The 23,385-nt window shown below is 46.8% G+C and overlaps 2 protein-coding genes and 1 long non-coding RNA gene across 8 annotated transcripts; 2 read left to right on the top strand and 1 right to left on the bottom strand.

The window, feature by feature from the left end:
* Positions 1-1,484: 1,484 nt before the first annotated feature.
* Positions 1,485-4,060, bottom strand: LOC120663927. 6 transcript variants are annotated; one of them, XR_005670657.1, is made up of 6 exons: positions 3,588-4,060; positions 3,462-3,511; positions 3,078-3,363; positions 2,931-2,978; positions 2,420-2,502; positions 1,485-1,884 (listed from the first exon to the last, which is right to left on the bottom strand). It is a non-coding gene; the product is annotated as an uncharacterized LOC120663927 (long non-coding RNA). The 6 variants fall into 6 exon arrangements; XR_005670661.1 differs by having other exon boundaries at positions 1,485-1,902; positions 3,588-4,009; XR_005670660.1 differs by having other exon boundaries at positions 1,485-1,902; positions 2,420-2,978; positions 3,588-4,018.
* Positions 4,061-5,655: 1,595 nt separating this feature from the next.
* On the top strand, positions 5,656-11,229 carry LOC120663928 (ABC transporter G family member 12-like). The gene is made up of 8 exons (XM_039942876.1): positions 5,656-6,312; positions 6,648-6,727; positions 8,609-9,073; positions 9,166-9,291; positions 9,379-9,504; positions 9,599-10,156; positions 10,242-10,349; positions 10,473-11,229. The coding sequence occupies exons 1-8, from the start codon at positions 6,075-6,077 to the stop codon at positions 10,836-10,838; spliced, it is 2,067 nt and encodes a 688-aa protein (XP_039798810.1). The 5' UTR covers positions 5,656-6,074; the 3' UTR covers positions 10,839-11,229.
* A 6,809-nt stretch (positions 11,230-18,038) lies between these two features.
* Positions 18,039-21,799, top strand: LOC120663929 (coiled-coil domain-containing protein 25-like). Its single transcript, XM_039942877.1, has 6 exons — positions 18,039-18,396; positions 18,991-19,118; positions 19,204-19,307; positions 20,431-20,518; positions 21,053-21,114; positions 21,519-21,799. The coding sequence occupies exons 1-6, from the start codon at positions 18,284-18,286 to the stop codon at positions 21,669-21,671; spliced, it is 648 nt and encodes a 215-aa protein (XP_039798811.1). The 5' UTR covers positions 18,039-18,283; the 3' UTR covers positions 21,672-21,799.
* The last annotated feature ends 1,586 nt before the right edge of the window (positions 21,800-23,385 follow it).

Here is a 23,385-nt window from a genome sequence, read left to right on the forward strand (position 1 = left end):
TCATGGCAGGACAATATTTACCACAAACAAACGAAAAGTACTACAGTGTGCTACAGTGTCCGATGCGACTTTTTCTACCAGCTTTTCGCGGATCTAAACACACCCAAGGTAAAAATTGGCGAAATGAACTATTTTAGCTTTGCCTTATAATGTCTTCATAAATTACCTAGATTCCAACAGTCAGATTTGACTGCCATCATTTTTATCATTAGAAATATAGGTTGGCCTTAGGAAAATGAATGAACAAATGAAGGTGACTTAGATATTGCATTTCCGTAAGTCACTTGTAACACTAGACACAAAAAAGAAGACACTAAAATAAAATAAAATAAAACAAAAACATAATAAAACAAAAAAAACAAAACAAGACACACAGATCGATCCTAGATGGGATCCAATGGTTCACGTTGGTGACTTACGCAAATATAAGATCTAAGTCACCTTAAAAGGAGTAAATCTCATAAATTAATGCCTTGAAGATCATTTCTCGGTATTATAATTGTATTTAAGTTTAGCACATAGGAGTACTCAAATTGTTCATTGGTGACCAGTTATGTTTCTCAGCACGCACCATCAAGCATAACTGAGAATAAATTTTCTTCTGCATTTTACAACACTGATTGAGAGGACAATGCGCATCCCAATCAGTGTTGTAAAATGCAAAAAAAAAAAGTGGTTTCCGGCTGGTTTTGCCTAACTTGAATTTCTTAGAACCTCCAGGATGGCAGAAAGCAACCGATCATAGTTGAATGGGATATGCAACATCAAAGCTAGGCATCCTTATACAATTCATAATGAAGGTAGTCGGTCAGCAAGCTAGAAACACATCAATTCTATATAATTATAACAACAAGTATGTGAAATAGGCATTAATCTGCTACATTATGTGAAATAGACATTAATCTGCTACACATGAATATATACTTGTCTACATGGAACACTAGCAGATCTTCTATGAATTCTAGTTGTACCTGAATCTATAATTAAAAGTAGTCTGGTAAAGCAGCCTGTTATTAGATGATAATAGACACAAAATTCTGATTTTATGAATGGTGTGGAATATTAACCCAGCTTTTCTTAGAACGGACCTTTTTCCCCAGATCAAGTCCACCCCATTTAAATTAATTTGATTCACTAGAACATGGAGTTAAGGTGTATAACATACCTACACGAATATACAGATTATCTATCTGATTAACAAGCTTGGGAGGAAAACCTCACCTCCCAAGTAGAGTTTTCTACGTATCCACATCTGAATGCAGGCGGGGCGGGTTGTGGCCCACCGCAAACCCACAATGCTTACTGCAAATGATTTTTTACGGGTTTGAGGCTGGCCACAAACTTAATCTAGCGGCCAACAATTCTTCATGGGCTTTGTGGACAATAAATGCTAATCCCGCATATCCCGCAAAAGTTGGCCGCACTGCATGCACGCTAAATACGGTATACACAAGATATACTCTGAATATTATATTAAATAAAAATGAAAAAAGAACAGCAAAAACAACATTGAGAACGGATGTGTCGTTCAATGTTACATCATTAAGTCATCACGGATGACACAAAAACAGTTACATCATTAATTCATCATCTAGGATGAACAAGGTGTGACAGACAGCACTTATAACACGAATAAACAAGAACCAGTAACTTCTTCCAATAAACTGTTAGTTTCTTCCAGACTAGGATGAACAAGATATGACAGTTACTTTTAGTAGATCGACTTGCAAACAATAGGCAAGCGGTAAGCTGAACCAGCACCACATGTCACTGAGGCCACGGTGAAGCAAACAATTAGCTGATAAGGTAACACTAGTATCTTCAGCGTCAGGACTTGAGTGCCCGTGCAGCCTGGACCAAGCTCTATCTGCTGCCCTGTGAAGCCTGCAATATAGGTGACATCTGATCATAGTAATTTAGAGTTGGCTCTGATTTCAGAACAATCATTGTTAGAATAACACACATTATATGCAAGCTATGCACAGAATTAGTGACCACAAGCATTGACAGTTATTATGTGTACTCTCTGGTGAGTATCCAGATCAAAAATTTCTTAACACAATACTACTCCTTAAGTTCAGAAAGTGGGAGACATAACACCTTAAATTCAGAAACTAATGTAACAATAGGAATTAGCATATATACACTGCGTTCGACAGGCTGGAGCTGGAGTTGTATAAGAGAAAAACACTGTTACTTGGCTAGTGGCTGGAGGCTGGAGCTGGAGTTGTGTGAGAGAAAAATACTGTAGGGCTGGAGCCGAACACGGTGATACTAAAGAGTATTGGTTGACATCTGGTCACAATTATTTAGCTTAGAAGCAGTATAAAATAGAGAAACGATGTGAATTATTTAGCCTTTAATTCAAAGAATTTGGACCAATATAAAGTGACAGATTCAATAGAACAAAAGAGCATACATCACTTAGAGCTGGTTGAGGAACTTGTTTGGCAGTCTCAAAAGAATCCAAGATGGGCCCGACAACGGCCGGAAGAAAAAGACCTGAAATCAGAGGGAGAAAATCGAAAGAACCATAAGCGCCTTGAATATATCAGTTTGACAGTCAAGCTTTTTTACAGAATAAATAACTCCAAAATTGCCTAACAAATTAACTGTAGTTTATTAAACATGGTATCGCCAAAAATAAGCTAAAATCATGGCTTCATTGCTTGCAGCAGCTCCACTCTTTCATGCCATCATAAATTAAAGGCTGAAATAACATATGTTATGTTAAGAAAATGGATGATGATTTATTAAACATCAATAGTAGGGTTCAAGTTTGTCAAGTCTGAAAAGCAGGATGCATGTATAACAGCACAAGTTACTAAAAATGAGATACCTAATCCCTTATAGGCACACTGCTGCATAACATATTCAACAAGAAAATACCATATTCAAGAAAATATCTGTTAGCTTTTATTCTAACTGACCCTCATCATCACTAATATCACCTTCTGCAATCTTGAAATTAGTATGGCCTGAAATAAGACAAAGAGGTGAATATATATTTTAGAATTACAATCTTGAACAAGCATATTATTAAAAACAATTAGCAATCTCATATGACTTTATACAACCTTGAATCCGAGTCCCTGATAGTTTCCCTAAGTGCTGACCTTCGGTTCCCATATGACTTTATAACATCCTCGACAACCGTAGTTCTGGAAACTATGGTAAACTATGGGTTTAAAGTAGCAATGAATCTCGGAAAAGGTGCATGCTCAACTAAACTGAAAGGTAACTCCTGCAATACTATAAAATTAACCATTGCTCCGTCTGCCGCCTCCATCTAGTGCCGCTGGAGCAGTGGCGGCGTAGGGCGGAGATGTACAGGAGTACAGGAGTAGAGCTCTCGACTACTCGCTGCAAAAAAGAAAAGCAAGAAATCACGGAGAAGAAAGCCACGCATAGCAAATAAAAAGGATTGGAAACGAAAGTTGAACAACGGAGCAAAGCATTACCAGATCTTTTCCGCAAAGGGAAAGTGAAATTAAGGGTAAAAGCAGCAGATCTGCTTGCAGGAGCAGAAAATTAATTAGCTAGGTGGCCGTGCGCTTGCGTGTTAATTTGATCGATCGATCGCTTACCCGGTGCTCCCGAACTCGTAGCTTGTCGTGGCTGGAGAAGATGATGAGCGCGAACTCGGCGTCGCAGAGCACGGAGAGCTCGTAGGCCTTCTTGAGCAGGCCGTTGCGGCGCGACCTGCTGGATGTAGTCCGAGCGGGTTGGAGATGCGGCGCCAGCGGACGGGCGGAGATGCGGGTGACCTTGCGCCGGCCCCGGCCACGCGCGCGGCTGCGATGGGAATGGATGGCGGCGCCGGCGGGCGAGCTCGCGCCGGCCCGGCCACGCGTGCGGCTGCGATGGGATGGATGGCGGCGCCGGCGGGCGAGCTCGCGCCGGCCCCGGCCACGCGTGCGGCTGCGATGGGATGGATGGCGGCGCCGGCGGGCGAGCTCGCGCCGGCCCCGGCCACGCGCACGGCTGCGATGGGGACTGCGGCGCTAGGGTTGTTGCAGCTCTTGCGGGCCTTGCGGGTTCCATCTATTGTTTACGGGTTTCAGTGGGCTGCTCCATGTTGGGACACAACAATATTGCAGCTGGGCCGCATTGGTCACAAAATCTGTTTTTGCGGGGCGGGTTAGCAGGTTTGTTTTAAAACCCGCCCCACCTGCAATATGATATCCACATGTGTGTTCCACTTTCTTTTTTTCTTTGAGAAACATGTATGTGTTCCACTCCACCGTGAAATAAAGGTTACTTTTTGCTAAAGAAAAAGGTTGCTTACTACGCGAGAGACGCGAAGGAAAGACAATGTTAACAGAAGGACGACATACATGTACATGAACGAGTGACATTTCTAAGGATTTCTATTAATAAGTTAACATGTTTTATTTATATTAAGAAGTATAGATCGAAAAGAGTGGTACATCTGTATGAGAATTTAGACATGCTGCAGTAGAACTGACAATTTTATTAGTAATGATTCAGTACTAGCTAGGACAATACATCAGATACATGAACAACGCTTTTATTGGTGACAGTTTGATAATGCGTCCACCTCTCAGGACAATGCTCATGTCACTTTCAGTACAGTTAAGCAGTGCAACTGTGCAACGAAATATTAAAGCCCCTAAGTTCCAATGTGTGAACATAGAACCTCCCTTTCACTAATTAATTAGTCAAGACACTCACGAAAACACCCGCAAATTCTCTCCCCAATAATCTTATACAGAATTGTCAATATTCCTCATCTTGTTAAAATCATTGACTGATTAGTATGGTGGGGCAAAACGTGAGATATATATCTGCAACAATTGATTGTAAACGTGATAAGCCATCCTTATTTTTAACAGGAAATATCTATCCTAGGGAGTTTTTCCGGGGCTACGGGTTTCAGAAGTCATGAGGACTCCTGGTGGAATAGAGCCCATAGAGGAAGACAGGAAGAAAGCAAGAAAGGATCTACTAACTTTAGTATCTAGGGAGTTTTTGGACGGCCCATTTAGACCCCTAAAACTAGGGTTCTTGCTATAAGAAAGTACTACATTGTAGGGGTCGCTCGGTCGCTCGGTATATATAGAGTGCAGTATCAGCAGCAACGAGGACTAAACATGCTGGTGGAGAGGAGCAGCATATGCTCCACATAGACCTGGGCATGGGTCACCCGACCCGAACAACCCGACCCAACCCGCCCGAAAAAAACCCGACCCGACCCGACCCGAGCTACGTGGCGGGTGGGCGCGGGCCGTATTTTTTGACCCGCAACAATCAACGGGCCGGGCACGGGCCGTGATTTTTGACCCAAAACCCGACCCAACCCGAAAAACCCGACCCAAAGACCAAAAAACCCGACCCAACCCGAAAAAAACCCAACCCGACACGCCCGCGCAGGGTGCACGGGCCAACCCGACCCGACCCGGTGATAGGTACGGGTCGGGCACGGGCCGTCCTATGCGACCCGTGACCCGACCTTGACCCGACCCGAATCCGACCCGACCCGACGTTTGCCCAGGTCTAGCTCCACAGAACAGAAAAGAAGCACAAGTAACCAGCCGGCCTTGATTACGCGCAGTTACTGCGGCCACCTCTTCACAACCCCCACCTACTTCAATGCCGTGATCTACTACCAGCACACGCTAGCTAGTGACCAGCGCCCTCGTGCCTCGCCACCACCTCCCCAACCGTGAATTGATTCGAAACGAACACCCAGCAAGCAGCTCGAGCTGCGTCGCCATTGCAGGCTTTCAGCTGAGCCGAGCACTTCTCTCTCTCTCTCTCTCTCTCTCTCTCTCTCTCTCAGACACAGAGGGAAAACAGGAGAGGAAAACGGCAGGTGCGTGAAACCCAATCCGGCGCATCCCCGCCTCCATTAATAGGGGGGATGCGTGTCGCGGCTACCTCAGCGACGCGAGCTGCCTAGGTGCCTCGCTCCTCCTCCTCCTTCTCCTGCGCCAGCTAGCTGCGCTGGCCACTCAGTGGAGACTGGAGAGAGGAGCCGCCAGCAGCTAGTAGGAGACAGGAGGAGACAGAGGGGAGTGGGCGGAGCAGCTAGAGATAGCGTCGTCGTGGAGATGGACGGCGGCGGCGGGGAGGCGTGGCGCGGGGCGGTGTCGCCGGCGGCGCGCTACGCGGAGTCCGGCGGCGCCAGCCTGACGTGGGAGAACCTCACGGCGGTGCTGCCGGGCGGCGGTGGCCGAGCCACCAAGAAGCTGGTGCAGGGGCTGTACGGCTACGCCGTGCCCGGCCGCGTCGTCGCCATCATGGGGCCGTCCGGCTCCGGCAAGTCCACGCTCCTCGACTCGCTCTCCGGTACGTCGTGGTCCCCCCTCGTCTTCCTCGCTCGCGCCGCGTGCCCACGCGGAAAGATTCAATACGCGCCTCCGTACTCCTACGCGCCTCCGTCCATCCTCTCGGACTCATTGGACTGTTTGGATCAACCTCTAACAACTAGTATTAATTAGCAGCAGTACTGTCATCAATTCAAATGGTTCCTGAGTAACCAAAATTAATCTTTTTGATCGAGCATAGAGAGGCTTTTTGAAGATTAAAACATGAAAGATTTCTATGGAGTTTCGATCCGTCGTTGAGGGCGATGGATGGATGTGCATGAGGAGATGGATTGATTTTGCATGAGCGATCTGCAGGGAGGCTGGCCAGGAACGTGGTCCTCACCGGGAAGGTGCTGCTCAACGGCAAGAAGAGGCGGCTCGACTATGGCGTCGTGGTGAGCATCACCTACCTCGCCATGCAAATAATCTGTCGATCATGCATGCGTTTCATACCCAACTTTCAGCTTTCGTCATGTCATGGCCAAAGAAAATCCCTAACTACTACAGTCTACATATATATCATACATATGTGCTTGTTTAGTTTGTTTCTTGCTTCAGTTTTATAAATTGATCATTCATACTCGATCCAATTTGAATTAAAACTTCTACAAGGTCGCCGGGCTGTCAGCTCGGATCATAAGCATCTTTACTCCACAACAACCATAAGGCTTGATGTGGATGGAGTGAGCTTACAAATATCTGCTGATAGTATTCAGACCCAGATCTTGTTTGGAGAGCAGGGTGGTGCATTGGTAGCTGTAGGTGGGTGACCTCCCTAGAACACCTGTCATCAATCAGAAGATTGAATTCAGGATCCAACGGTTGTGGTTTTATGGCAGCAAAATAGTATCCCACCTGTCTCAGAATGTACACTTAATCATCAAACCCCTTCTTAGTAGAAGTTATTTGGATGGGTGGCATGCACCAAACGAAGCCATTTAGGACTCGTCAGACCTTGATGTGTCTGCCCTTTTCTAATTAGTTTGCTGGTGGTTCCACATCAGAATTCTTTTGTCCCTCTTTTACCTACTAAACTTTCTTAAAGTAGGTACAATTTCCCTTTCAAAAAAAAAGTAGGTACAATTTCCAAACTAACCATCCTTGTATTGTTTGTGTCCGCGCGATCAAGAGGCTATAGTTGTATATGCCATGATGGAGCAATACTGTTTGTACAAAATCTCCCCTATTCAGGACTTCTAAATTTGCCTGGAGTTTGAGTATGCAAAATTCAGCACAGTTCCTCATATACAAATCCTCTGTTTCAGAGGAAACCTATTCCCTAGACTGTCCACTTCTCTGTCTTCCCAATCTGAAAACAACTAGCAGAGTGACACTGCGAATTGAATGCCCAACTAATTCCGGAAGTAGCATTCATTGCCCATGTAGTTGTATATCCCTTTCAAATCCTTGAATGGATATGTCATCACAAAGTTTGTCAAACCGTTATGGCAACAAGTTCTGGAGAACGTCGTTATGGTCAACAATTAACATTACACAATGGACTAGTCTATTCAGTATTCACTAGGCTCTAGCTCAACTACTTTGAGGTGTACAGTACGTGCCTGAATTAGTATGAAGCAAGACACATCAGGGAATCTTAATTTATTTTCAGAACAAATATAAACTGCAGAGGGAATATCTAGTTCTCCCAGGCAGCTTCTTCCTAAACCATGAAGCGCTGCATGAATGGCCATGAAAAAAATCTCTGAATAAAAAATGTGTATTGTGAAGCATGCTATCATAAACCATCCCTCAAAATTTCAATTCAAATATCAACTTGAAAAAAAAAAGACTACGAGGATAAGTGGGTATCCTCTAAAATTGTTGTCCCACAGTACCAATTAGCCGTGCTGACCTTGCGATAATTTGCATAAATCCTTATACTAGTCAATATTAGCAGGATGGACATAGGTTGTTTTGGAAAGCACAGAGAAATGTTTTTCACAGAGCACTGTGACTTCAAAGCTACTACAGGCAAATTATATATGCACTGAAAATTTTGATTGGATCTCTTTTGGTAAATTGTCTAGTAGTATTATCCAGTACGCGCATTATTTCTTGCCCCTACCAATCTACCTTGCCCTGTTCTTATATCACAAACAACAGCTGAGTTTTGAGTGAGCCTAGTCGATAGAATTTAGAGCTATGCTTACGTACAGTTTGCAAGTCTTGTGTTTAGAGACATAAAAATTCCAAATTAATGGATTTTATTTAGTGTGAGAAGTTAAGCGGTCATGGTTTCTGAAGTCAACGTTTGCGTGGACGCTACATGGCAGGCGTATGTGACCCAAGAGAACATACTGTTGGGCACGCTGACAGTCCGGGAGACGGTGACCTACTCGGCCCTGCTGCGGCTGCCGTCGAGCATGCGCAAGTCGGAGGTGCGCCGCATCGTGGACGACACGCTGGACGAGATGGGGCTCCGGGAGTGCGCCGACCGCCACATCGGGACCTGGCACCTCCGCGGCATCAGCGGCGGCGAGAAGAAGCGCCTGAGCATCGCGCTGGAAATCCTCACCCGCCCGCGCCTCCTCTTCCTGGACGAGCCCACCACGGGGCTCGACAGCGCCGCCGCCTTCTCCGTCGTGCAGACGCTGCGCCAGCTCGCCGTCGACGGCGGCCGCACCATCGTGTCCTCCGTGCACCAGCCCAGCAGCGAGGTCTTCGCGCTCTTTGACGACCTCTGCCTCCTCTCCGGCGGCGAGTGCGTCTACTTCGGTGATGCGAAGCTGGCAACGCAGGTACGTACATCTCAATGGCGAATGCTGTATATTTCTTTGCATTTTTGTGACACTGACAATCTGACATGTTGTTACGCAATTTGTGCATGCAGTTCTTTGCGGAAACAGGCTTCCCCTGCCCCAGCCGGAGGAATCCATCCGACCATTTCCTCCGGTGTGTCAACTCTGACTTCGATGATGTCCCTGCCACCATGAAAGGATCCATGAAGCTGCGAGCAGTACGTGCCCTAAACTCAGAGCCGTTTCTGTTTTTTTAATGCATAATGGTGGTTTCTGACGGAATTTTGGTCAAATTTCGTTTAAAGGAGGCAGAGCTTGATCCCCTGCTGAATTACTCCATGTCAGAGATCAGAGAACGGCTAGTGGAGAAGTACAGGATCTCCGATTATGCCATGATGGTCAGGAACACAATACAGGAGATAGCCAAGATTGTAAGCACCAGTTTATTATATTTATCTGCATTAAAAAAATTGTTCTGTCCATATTTTCAACAATCTGTTGTTGATGTGAATCTCATCCGTGCAGGAGGGTGTGGTGGAGGAGGTGATCCGTGGCAGCGAGGCGAGCTGGTTCAAGCAGCTGCGCACGCTGACGAGCCGGTCCTTCACCAACATGTCCCGGGACCTCAACTACTACTGGCTGCGCATCATCATCTACATCGTCATGGCCATCTGCCTGGGCACCATCTACTACGACGTGGGCACCAGCTACACGGCCATCCAGGCGCGCGCCTCCTGCGGCGGCTTCGTGTCCGGCTTCATGACCTTCATGTCCATCGGCGGCTTCCCGTCCTTCATCGAGGAGATGAAGGTTTTCACCCTGGAGCGCCAGAATGGCTACTACGGCGTCGCCGTCTACATCATCTCCAACTTCCTGTCCTCCATGCCGTTCCTGCTCACCGTGTCTTGGGCCAGCGCCTCCATCACCTACTGGATGGTCAAGTTCCGGCCCGGGTTCAGCTACTTCGCCTTCTTCGCCCTCAACCTCTACGGCGGCGTCTCCGTCATCGAGAGCCTCATGATGATCATCTCTGCCCTCGTGCCAAACTTCCTCATGGGCCTCATCCTTGGTGCCGGCGTCATTGTGAGTTTGGCTTGCTTTAGTGGCCACAGTTCATCACTGACACTACTTCATTTCACTCATGCTGATATTCTTCCATGGTTTTCAGGGGATCATGATGCTGACATCAGGATTCTTCCGGCTGCTTCCAGAACTTCCCAAGATCTTCTGGCGCTACCCGGTGTCCTACGTTGTGTATGGCTCATGGGGATTGAAGGTATACAATACAATGCGCTTCTAATTTCAGTATAACTGTATAAGCCCACACTAATTGAATCAAGAAATGCAAACCGGAAATTCAGATAGCAAAAATGTTCATGATGTTTGATGTTGCGCGCAGGGAGGGTACAAGAACGACCTGATCGGCCTGGAGTTCGAGCCCATGATGCCGGGGCAGCCGAAGCTCAAGGGCGAGTACATCATCACCGAGATGATGGGGCTGAGCCTGGACCACTCCAAGTGGCTGGACCTCGCCATGATCTTCGTCCTCCTCTTCGCCTACCGCCTCACCTTCTTCATCGTGCTCAAGGTCAAGGAGGCCGCCGCGCCGTACATCCGCGTCGCCTACACGCGCTTCACCGTCAAGCGCCTGGAGCGGCGCGCGTCGTTCAGGAAGACGCTGGCCATGACCTCGCTGTCCAAGCGGCACAACCAGCCGCACCCCATGGCCATCCAGGAGGGGCTCAACTCGCCCATGCCGTACTGAGCTAGCTGAGGAACACGAAGAGCCGCTGGGAGCTAATGGTAGCATCACCGGTTACTTGTGGATGTGCTTACAGATATTATATGTTTGTTCCATTGTTTAGGATTTGGAGCGTTCACAAAGATGATACCCACGATATAGTCTTCAAAGCATTCGTTTCACTGTAATAACTCTCTCTGAACACGATACACATACAAGATAGTGATGTGCCTACTTGTTTTTTTGTTTTACCTTCTGTTTTGTAAACATTTAATTCGTGCAATGGTCTTGGGGGGGAATCATGCAGGGAAAAATACTGTAGGATTTTTTAGTTTTTTTTTGTAATGTATGGGTATGTGAATAATGTTTTGTGCACTGTTTGGAGAATAAACTTTCTGGCCGAATCTTAATCTTATGGTGCTTCCTCTGTCAAAGATTTTCTGGACATCGGTGCGCATTTGCACTCATTTTGGCTGTTGCACACTTGCATTTGGCATCTTGAGAGACTTAAAGTCGTTATCATAAGACATGCATGCTTATAGTAAAAATCGATTTTTGTGTTAATAGGATGACTACTTATATACTTAAATTATGGGCACCGATACAAGCTCCAAATGCATAATTATTTGAAGTCCCCCCACCCCCTCGCTCCCCCTAGCGACTCGGGGGGCGACCTGCGCCGCCGCCACCACTCCCTCCCCAGGCCGCCGCCGACCGTTCGGGCGGCGGCGGCGGCCCGCAGCTGAGCCGAAGCCGGCCCAGCTCGCAGCTTCCCCTCCCTTCCTCCTCTCGTTTCCCCCTTGCCTCCCTCCTCCAGCCCCAGTCCTGACTGCCGCTCGCCGCCGGCCGGTAGGGCCAGATCCAGCCTCCCCCTCGCCGGATCTGGGGCCTCCCGGGTTGGATCCGTCCATCGCAGGCCTTTCCCGGCGCGGAGCCGCTTTGGCCCGCGCGGGGGCGTGGCTCGGCCGGCGGCCGTCTGAGCGGCTTACGGTGCTCGGCCGCCGGTAGGGGGTGCTGCGTCGCCTCCTCTCGCCAGGGCGGCTGCTCGCGGTGCTCGGCCACCATCGCGGCCGTCCTCGGCGGGCGCTGGCGGGGGCGCTGAGTCGCTCCCCCTTGCTCCGGTGCTCGGCCGCCGCCGCGGCCCTCGCGCCCTGGCCGTCCTCGCGGATGCCGAGGGGGGTTGCTCTGCTGCTGTTGGGCGGCCGGGGACCGCCGTCGCCGCCTGCTCCCCCCGGAGCCCAGGTCGCCGCCTCTTGGTGCTTCACCTGGGCGTGGTGCCTGTGACAGCCCAGGTTTTTAATTAGCTAATTTAAGATTGTTAGCACCAAATCATGCAGTATTAATCAGAAAACTTTGAAACAAATGCCTGAATGTCCGTGTGTCTAAGTGTATATGTGCATAGGTCGAAAACTTTAAATAGTTTTTAAACTGATGCAAGTTTGCTTGTGAAATTTCATAGGCACCTCACTAAAATCATAATAAACCAAAGTCTAGTTGAACCCATGGGAAGAAAGTGAGTTTTTGCACATGAAATGATAAGTCGATCCACATTACTTTTTCTCCCATAATTAATTTCAGAAAATGCTGAAACGATCCGAAAATACAAAGTGCAAACCATAGCTTAAATTAATTTTTGCCCAAAACAAAAGTTGTAGAGTTTCATATAACAAACAATTGTCATGTTCAAAGTTTTTCAAGTTAGCACACAAAATTTGGAGAAAAATTCGAAAAACAATGTGTTTAGGGTAATTTCTTTTGCATTTAAATTTGAATTTGTAACTTTCAAACCAAATCTCAAATGGGAAAATGCCTGAAACAAAAGTTGTAGAATTCGACATTTTGAACAACTTTCGTATTCAAACTTTTTCGAGCTTCCATTGAAAATTTTGAGAAAATTTAAAGTCAACTCTCTGACTTCTCTCTCTTTCTCTCTCTTCTCTCTCTCTTCCTTCACTCCCTGCACTCGAGCACCGAGCAGAGCCGTGCTCGCTGCGCCGCCGCTGCACGCCCGCGCTGCTGCGCGCTCGCTGCGCCTGCCGCTGCTGCCACGCTTCAAGGCCGACGCGCCTGCCCTGGCCTTCAATGTCGAGCCTACGCCGTCGCTGACGCCGAGCTCAGCGAGCACGCTGCACCCGACGCCCGCAACGCGACGCACCGCTGCTACCACCAGCCGCACGCGCGCCTCCGGCCAAGCCCGGGCCGCTGCCCGCCTGCCCGAGCTGCCCGGCCTCCCCAGCACCACCTCCCCTCCCTCGTGCGCCTATATGAGGCCGAGCTCGGACCCTGCACGCGTGCGCCCAGAGCTGCCGCCGCCATTGCCGTGCTGCCGCTCGACCTCGCCGTCGAGCTGCCCCCTCCGCTCGGCCTCTACCCCTGCCCACCCCGGAGCAGCTTCACCACCACCCACTCCACCTCCCAGGGCTGCCAAACCGCCGCTCCTTGCCCCCCACGGAGCCGGAATGCGCACTCCATCGCCGGTGCCCACCATTGCCGCCGCCCCTTCCCCTAGCTCAACGCGGAGCCCCCTCCTCCGCCCTCCCTCGACCCGAGCTGCCCCCGGGAACGGGTCCCCCTCGGCTCACTGGTCCTCCCCGACCAACCCACCGCCGCCCCAAGCCACCAGAGCGGCGCCGCCGCTGTCCGCCGCCGCCGTGGCCACCATTTGCGCCGCCGGCTGCCTGCCGTACGTGGAGCCGCGCCTCCGCCCTCTCCCTCCCAAATCAAACACCCCATCGACCTTCACCTCGCCCCAACGGAGCTCCCAAGCCCAGCCACCTCCGCCCATGGCCGCCGGAGCGCCATCGCCGCCGGCCAGACCCGCCGCCGCCCCTTGCCTTACGCCGGCGAGCCCCGTCCGGCCATCCCCGCGAGCCCCGAGACCACCCACAGGTGCGCCTCGACGCCCTCTTCTTTTTCCCCCACATCTCCCTCGCCGTCGACAAGCAAGCACGCCGGAAACCCGGTCGCCGCCAGTCCCCTGCTCTGCAAGTCCGGCCAGGGACCTCCTTGCAAAGAAAACAAAACTTCCAGGGTTTAAACTGCAAAATAGACATGAACATTAAGCTGCAAACTTTGAAATTCAATAACAATTCGTAGAAAAATCTGAAAAACGCAATCTCAACTGTTTTGGAATCCTTGTTACAATATCTACAAGTTTTGTTACATGCACATCTTCAGAATTTGTCTACATTTTAATCTAGGAAAAAGATTAGATTAAATGGGCTATGTTTTTTCTAGGAGTTATACTCAGTATCTATAGCTGATTTTTGGCTAGATGTTACTTCGTGCAATGTGTAGACCTGTGTAAAAATCTGAGCACCAATGGACACACCTAACTAGATGAAATCCTAGTCTTTGCTAGATCTAGCATAACACCTTGCTATTTATTTCTGGATGCTATACTATAGATATGTGCATGAAACTTTTTCCATGTTTTTGTAATGCTAGGTAAACACCACTGTCCAAGTTTGGTTAATTTTTGATCGGTCTAGCTATATGTGTGATTTTAATCCATGTTTAATAGTGCTATTTCATGATAAATAGTTCTGGTAACTAGAAAAATTTGAAAAATTCACAGCATACTTTACACCATATTAGAAATATTCAGAAAAAGTTTTAACACCAGAACTTGCATATCTTGTTGTGTATAAATAGGTTTTGTTTCTAGCAGTGTCTATTTGTTTTATTTTTTCACGATTAATTTGCTGACTAAAATTTCTTGAAACTTTTACAGTAGGATTCTTAGCATATCTGGAATACTCTGTAAAATCATGAGCACCATTACGGTCATATTCCGTCTTGTAGAAATGAATCTTGTTATAGAAGAATCTGTGTATTTTAAATTTTCATGTTAGATATGATTAATGAAAATGGCTGAAACTTTTATAGTAAGCTTTTTGTTTAGTTTTGTTCTCTGCATAAAAATTTCAACACCATAAACTCTTCCTAGTAATGATAGTAAATAAACTAAGTTTCTATGTGAAAAATGACAAAAGACAAAAATAAGAAATCCAACTTGCTCTGTAAGTTTAAGCCAAGTTAATTACTACTCTATAAACGATTGCCCAAGTAGGTGTAACTGAAATATTTTACAGCTTTATAGTGAAGTAAATAAAAGTTGTTATGGTCACACAACTCATGCATGCGCATTTCATATAGATACGCCTACTCTCACCGACGGTACGTACGAGCTGGTGCCGGAGTCCGAGAGTGAGCAGCGTGAAGCCCAAGCTAATCTAACTGAAGCCGCCGAAGACCCGAACCAAAGTTCGGAAGAGCCCAAGGCTAACTTTGCTTAGCAAGGCAAGCCCCGGAGCATGTCCTATCTATTGTAGATTTATGCAACTGCTTATATTTCTATATACTTGTGCATTTACGTTTACAAGAGTTGATTGAAACCTTAGTTGCATGGTCTTAGGTACCTATGCTTGAACACTAGTTGGTTTAGGTCGCTAGTTGGCTAGGCTAATGGTTCGGTAGAAGTCGAGTGATTTCCTGTCACTCGCGAGAATTATAGGAATTGAATGTCCACTACATACTGCAACTATAAGGTTCACGGGCGGGGTTGTGGTACTTGTGATACCCCGTTTGTTTAGTGAAAATGGATAAGGCCGTAGTGTGTGGTAGTGGTGGTTAAGCTTTTGAACGTACTAACCACATGCCGAGAATATGGTAATCGGTAAGCTTAAGTATTGGATTGAACCGAGGCCGGAACATACTCCCCACCGTCTTGAACTCGTTCACATCTAGCTAATGGTGAGTACAGAGTCGTCGTACTGCTATACTTGAGGGCGGTGGGCCTGTTCCGTGAAGCGGGAATTGAAGGGAACTGTTGCGTGGGTGACTCTGTCCCCATGCGTGTGTTTAGGTCTGCCTGGCCAGGTTAACAAATTCGATTCGAATCGTCCGCTTCTCACGGTTTGGGACTGCTTAACCCTTTTGCCACATAGAGTAAGAAGTGGAACACTGAGGATGATGAATATGGTTGAATGATGAAAAATAATTGTTTTCCACCATATATGCTATTGGATAGATGCTCACTTAGAATGGTCAATGGAACTAGAATTTTGAAGCTAAAACCTGAAATTAAGGATTCACTCTTAGTTGCTTTCGGCGAAACAAACCCCTCAAGCCAAAAGCCTAGCATGTCTAGATTAAGGGCTAAGTATATCCTTAGTCGGGTAAGCCTTGCTGAGTATTAGTATACTCAGTCTTGCTTGTGGCTCAACTTTGTTTTCAGGTGGTACGTTTGAAGATCAGGTAGCTAGCTTGACTTGGCCGTGTACTTTACCCCTTGGTTGGTCGGGGGAATGGGATTCGACTCCGGCCGACGATGACAATGCCGAGTGATGTCATGTACGGGCTTCATCATGACATCTTGTATCGTCGTTTAGAACTCGCTTTATTTTTCCACTGCAGTTGAACTCTGAACTACTTTCAATTTGATTTTCAAGTACCTTTTTAAGATTTCAAACTCGGTTTGTAATATTTAAGTTAAGACTCTGTGATGTAAGAATATGTGAAATGTTGTACTCTCCGGACTCATTTTCGTGTGAGTTGCATGTAAGTTTTGGGTTTCGAATGCAGCTCAGGTGGTTTTATCGGGACTCTACCCGACTGGACTGTCGGATTACTCCGTTTGAAGTGCGTGTTAGCCGGGATTACTTTTATGGTGATGGTTAGCGCACTTGAGCCGGATTAATTCGGGCGGTACTGCCACAGTGCCGTGTGTCCTCGCCGCTCTCGGTGGCCGTGTGGCCGTGGCTGCCGCTGCCGGACCCTTGGTGTGGCCCGGGGCTCGTGGCGGCGCCGCCGCTTGCTCTGTTGGCCGTCGGCTCTAGGTCGGAAAAAGGCGGTGGCGAAAGCCTTGGATCCGCTTGCGGACCGTTGACAACGACGCTCTCTTGCGCTGTTTACCTTCTTGAAGGCGTCATTTTTCCACTCTTTTCCTCCCTCTCCAGTGAGCCTTCCGGGTGAAAACCTAGACCATGTAGTCGGACAACGACGGCACCTGTGGCGTCGTTTCCTTTCTGGAGGTGTTGTTTTGGAAGCTCTGCTGGTGGCGGTCATCTGCTCTCCTCAAAGAGTTCCTGCTTCTACGCCTACCTTCGCTTCATCTCATCTGCATCGTCCGGGTCGCGTTTGGTCGTCGGATTCTCTTCGCTGGCAGATGCTTTGCCGCCGTTCCTGTCTAGCAGATACTTTGCCGCTGTCGTCGTTCCGGGCGGATGCTTTGCCACCGTGGTTGGTTGTTCGGGTGGATGCTTTGCCACCTTTGTTAGGTCGTCGGCCTTTGCTGTCTGGACGTTGTTGTTTGTGCTTGCAGGTTTAGTTGTAGGGTTGTGGGTCGGGGTGTGGGTTGTGCTCCTTGTCGTCTCCGTGTTGCTGCGCTGCTGTTCGTGTTGTCGTTTTGTCTTTTAGTTTGTGTGTGCATTTTTTTCGGTGTTTCTCTATTTTTAGTCGTTTGTGCTCTTGTGTCGGTCAAGCTCTGCTTGGCCGCATCAAGATTGTGTCTAACTGCTTTTTTCTTAATGAAAAACGTGCTCAGGGACGGTCGCAAAAAAAAATTATTTGAAGTTTCATATGCTTCGCCAAGTTCAAGCTCTGAGAACTACTACTTAGGCCCGTCTCAGTGGAAGTTTTATGGGCACAATTACCAACACTAGAAACTAGATAACCGTGCCAGATGAGTTTTATGATGATAAAACTCTCCTCACATCTCATGAAACTCCAGCATTCTCTCTCCTTGCCATGTCAGCAAAATTGATGATATTTAATGATATGAAACCCTCCATGAAACTCCCATTGAGACTGGCCTTAGTACTAGTCTATGCTTACTCCCTCCGTCCCAAAATAAATACAATTTTAAGATTGAACACGTAAACCAATGCTAAGTGCAAATTACCAAATTGCTCCTTGTCTTCTGTAAGAAAAATCTAGACATCGACTTGTCTTTTGTATGAGAAGTTTTCGGAGATTCTTATCTTTTGTGGTTGTTAGATCAAAGTTGTATTTTTTGTGGGATAAATTTTGAAACATAGAATTGCATTTATTTTGGAATGGAGTAGCAGTAGTCTATTCAAATAGAAGTGTTAATAGGATAGGATGACTCAAAAAATGAGCACATCCACACATGCGCTAAATCTTTTTGTTTGTTACTACAGGGACTCACAAATGAATATACCTTGTGTATACGGACACGGGACACCGCAGAAAGTCAAAAGCAGAGATAAATAAAACAAAATAAGAAAAATCTCCCCATTGCTCCTCCTGCTCTGCTTCGTTTCCACGCGCACGAAACCCTAGATAAGAATCCTCTCGATTCCTCGGTTCTCCTCGCCGCAATTCCCCCCTCTCGCCGCCCCCGGTTCCGCCCCAAGATCGGCCCGGTTCCGCCGCCCGGACCCCGGGGGACCCCCTCTCCTCCTCGATCCGTTCGGGCGGCCGGCCGGCCAGCGTGAGTGGCAGGGATGGTGTTCTACTTCAAGGCGCGGCCCGAGGCCGGCGACTACACCATCTTCATGGGCCTCGACAAGTACGAGAACGAGGACCTCATCATGTACGGCTTCCCCGAGGACATCTGGTAACCACCACCCCTCTCCTGTTTTCCTTTTGCTTCGCAGATTTTTGGGGATTAGCTCTGGTGCGCCTCCATGCTTTACTGACGAAAAATAGCGGATGCGAAGCTTGTGTGGGTTGTAGTAATTCGAGGTTTCGTGGAAGCTACAGGCTGTGCTTGACACTCTGTTCAGCTTGTTATTTTAGACCATTTAGTCAGCGCAATGGAATCATGAAAAGCTGAATTACTACTTAGCATTCCATTTGTATATTTTTGCTGTTAAGATTTAATGGCTCCTGTCTTGTGGTCTAGGTCAAAACCATCGCATTCATCAATTCGTGCGGTTGTGTACTTGTGTTCCTAGATTCAGTACTACAGTGTGCTCTCAGCAGAGTGTGAAATTGTTTGTTTCATGCGTTTTGTACTGTTTCATACTGGATAACTGCTAATGCCTTCCTTTTCTTTTTTCTTTATACTGTGAATCACCTTTTTGTACTTATCATGGCATATGTGGTTTCTTCATTATCTTTTCTCATTAAGCCTTATAATTAAGTGCAGTTTAAGTTTTCAGAATCATCTTGTCATGCATTGCACCTTATACTTGTTCTGGTAATGCAGGTTCCATGTAGATAAGATGTCCTCTGCGCATGTATATGTGAGACTGAATAAAGGCCAGACAATGGATGACATGAGTGAAGGTCTGCTGGAAGACTGTGCACAGCTTGTCAAAGCTAATTCCATTCAAGGTTGGACAAACTATGTTACAAATCAGTATTGTACATTTGTACCAAAAGTTCCATGCTGGAAGATGCTGAGTATATTTTTGTACAGGCAATAAAGTCAATAACATTGATGTAGTTTATACTCCATGGTACAATTTGAAGAAGAGCCCTTCAATGGATGTGGGTCAAGTTGGTTTTCACAACCCTAAATTGGTGAGAGCTCATCCCCTTCTTTTTTTTATTCATTATTCTTACAGCAGGATTACATACATATGATTTTTTTTATGTTTTGACAACAATCTAAAATTTATGTCATCTAATTCCAACTATTATATTTTTGAGGTACACTTATGATAGGATTCCGTAGGTAAAGCTAGTATCTTGATCTGCATATAGTCTAAAAGATGCCCATATTGTAACTTTGTGAGCACTCAGAGGGAAGAGTTTATTATTTTAAGCAGTATTGAATGGAATGTAATCTTTGTTTATATTTTTATCTGTACTTCTTCTATAACGACTTGAAGGGTATGCAATGCTTGGAATTCCTTTTGGTAGCATGTTTACTGTTACTATTCTGAGTTATATCTGTAATGTTTATCCTTTATTTTCAAAGTGCAACAAGCTTTCAAACAGTATTGAGATCTTGCATATCCATCTCAGTTGTGTCCTGCATAGCACCAATAAGTCATGTGATAACACTCTGACCCAATATACTACCTCCATACTGCTACCTCAACTGAGAGAACATATCACCATCAACTAACACCAGTGACAATGCAATCCATTAACATCTAAGAATTATCAGCACCGAATATAACAATGACCATCAACCATTGAACGAATAAATTTGTTAGAATGAGAATTTAATTTAGACTGCGGTAGCATTTTGAACCCGATATGAGGTTTTAGTGGGTGTTGCATGTGAAAAACTTTAATGTTGTGGTTCCTAATCAATTTGAAATAGTATTAGCTAGCTTGCTTGTTTATATACCTATGCTGTCCATTTTTGCAAGGCATCCTTATTATGAAAGGGGTTTTAAAAGTAGATTTTGAACTTTATTTCCCTTACAGTATGTTGCCAATTGTTGAAAGCGAATGCATCGATACTACATGTTCAATGTGTATATTTTAATAAAATCAGTCAAAACTTCATATATCTGACCTTTTCCAATCAAAATACGCCTTACGAAAGTAGACTAAGCAAAACCTCTTGTTTATCATTTTTCTTGTACGGAACTAGATTTTTTTTTGGATGAATAACATATTAGCTTTTTTTAATCATTTTTCAATAGAGTTATTTTTGGTACAGGGCTCAAATTGATGAATTATTTTGCAGGTTCGGACCATTAAAGTAGAAAAGAGGATCAATGAGATTGTGAACCGCTTGAATAAGACAAAGGTGGAGCGGAAGCCTGACTTGAAGGGTATAGCACATTACTTCGCAAGAATTCATTATGCTCATTTTATTCAACATGATACCTACTAGTTTCTTGAAACAGAAAATAATTAAATATTTCCTTTTTGTTCTGGGATTTTCAAAGTCAGTGTTTCATTCTTTTTTTTTTGCATGCTGTTGTTTCCTTGGAGACTGTCCACCAATGGAAATGAGGATGCAATGTTATGTAGGCTGAAACAATAAAATGAATCTATGGTACAATAGTAGCTAGATATGCAAAAAGGAGGTGTTACAATAACTATAGAACTTGACATGGATATCCCTTCTATTGTATTGAGAGAACAGTGCTGTTTCCCTATCTGGTTGGTGTTTATTAGGTCTATGAACAAAAGGCATGATTGATGAATTATTTATTTTATACCTAACCATAGATTTTGGTGCCACCTTGGTTTGATTCTTTGGCTTGCCACACCTACAGTTTTTTTAGTTTTCTCCTCTAGTATTATTGTGTTTGTTTTAACCTTGCATGTTGACTGCATAATCACGTCATCATTTGCTGCAGCTGAAAGAGAGGCTGTGAGTGCTGCTGAAAAGACAGAAAGAAAGGTACAGCTTAGAGACAAGGTAAGCTATTTTGTTCTTCTGCCAGGCAGTGTTTCCTTGTGTTTTTATGTGCTAGTTATGTGTCACTAAACCAAAGGTCTGCACAATTGATTCTCTTGTAACAAACACTAGGATTTTATTGAATTATATTTAAAAGGCGTACCCAGTGCCATAGGCTTCCCGCATCTGCCGGGGGGGGGGGGGTGGAGAGGAGGCTGGGGAGGGGTTGTTTCAAGCACCAAGCCTTTCCCGCACAAATGTGCAGAGGCTGCGGCGGTGGCAAATTAAACTGGTTGTCATGCATCTGCTGCTTCGTAGTGCCGTTCGAGACTGATCACTGGATGTGTATTTGATTAAATTGATTTCTGAATTGCTGAACTTTGACATTGAGTATGACTGGATTTCGTTTTCTTATTTTGTTTCAGAAACGTAGGGAAGAAATGGAAAGGCTTGAGAAGGAGAAGCAAGCGGAAATAAGGAGCTACAAGGGGCTTATGGTCCAAGAGAAGATGACTTCTAACAGGCAAATCGCATCTGGCAGCAAGACCCTCCAAGAGCTCGAAGAAGACTTTTTTTGAACAACATACCTGTATTATGGTTAAGGAAACGTACACATACCAGTACAAGTATGTATAAGGATACAGAGTACAGCTGTCCCCCCTAACTTTACAAAAAGGACCTCGAGAGAAAAGAAAATTGCAACTAAGTCCTTGGTCCCTTTCCCCTTCCGACGCCGGCGACGCCGGAAGGAAACGCAGCCGCCGCGATCTGAAGGAGCTCCATCGCTTGAAAGCTTTAGCAAGCTGCAGTTGCTGTCCAACACGAAGGCTGGAACGATATCATCGTTGAAGAAACCTCGGCCGGGGACGCGCCCCAAGCTCCACAGATCTCGAATCGGCTCCCGCCATCGACTAACGCCGAGAGGAAGTCGAGGCCGATCTGCTTGCCATCCGACTGCAGCTCCCACAGCCATCTCTGCACCTATGACGAAACGCGTCACGAGCACCGCCGCATCGACGAAACAACGGCCGACGCAGACTCCTGTACAGGAGCCGGCGAAGCCGACTCCACCTCTACGAGCTCGTTGGCGGCACTGGAGTAGAGCACCACTAAGGCGAGGAAGAACTCGAGAGGACCTTATTCCTTCACTGCGCCGCCGCCACTGCTTCGCCGCCACAGTCGGACACCGAAACCTAGATATACTAGGACCTAAACTACACTGCACCGCCGCATCGACGAAACAACAGCTGACGCAGACTCCTGTACAGGAACCGGCGAAGCCGGACTCTACCTCTACGAGCTCGTTGGCGGCATCGGAGTAGAGCACCACCAAGGCGAGGAAGAACTCGATAGGACCTTATTCCTTCACTGCGCCGCCGCCACTGCTTCGCCGCCACAGCCGGACACCGAAACCTAGATATACTAGGACCTAAACTACACCGCACCGCCGCATCGACGAAACAACGGCCGACGCAGACTCCTGTATAGGAGCCGGCGAAGCCGGACTCCACCTCTACGAGCTCGTTGGCGGCACCGGAGTAGAGCACCACCAAGGCGAGGAAGAACTCGAGAGGACCTTATTCCTTCACTGCGCCGCCGCCACAGCCGGACACCGAAACCTAGATATACTAGGACCTAAACTACACTGCGCAGCCGAGAAGCACCGATCCCATTCACATCCAACGCCGGAACGGCCATCAGATGCGGAGAGGATCGGCGTCCTCGCCGGCGGGAGCACACGGGGACGCGACTGCCTCCTTTTCGCCTCTCCCAAACTGTAGCACTCGCTCGGGAGCGAGAGGAGCGAGCCAGAGACGGAGAGAGGGGAGCTCGAAGAAGACTTCATGTGAGGAGACCGTGGCAATTTGTCATGCTGAAGCTCTCTAAACTGCCTCTGTCAAAGACAGGACAGGTGTCACCAGCTTGCTTGCGATTGCGAGCCACTGTCTGTGATGGCTCATGGGTTGGGCCATGACATGATGTGATTGTTGTCCTTATGGTCTCTGTAGACCTGTTTGATTGGTGAAACAACGAGAATGCATGCTCAAACTGTCTCTTGATATAATGATCAGTTTTTCATCGATCTTAAATGGTAATGGTAATGAAAGTTAATTCTCTTTGATTTTTCTACGATAATAGTAGTACTAACAGTAATGGTGATTGAAGTCACAAATGAGTCTCTGGACAATTGAATATATTCACCGTGTTCGGCTGGTGTACCAGCCTTCAGCCCTACAGTATTTTCCTCACACCGCTCCAGCACTAGCCTCTAGTCACCAGTCAGTCAACAAT

This window comes from Panicum virgatum, chromosome 3N (assembly GCF_016808335.1).
Source record: "Panicum virgatum strain AP13 chromosome 3N, P.virgatum_v5, whole genome shotgun sequence".
NCBI classification, from domain to species: domain Eukaryota; kingdom Viridiplantae; phylum Streptophyta; class Magnoliopsida; order Poales; family Poaceae; genus Panicum; species Panicum virgatum.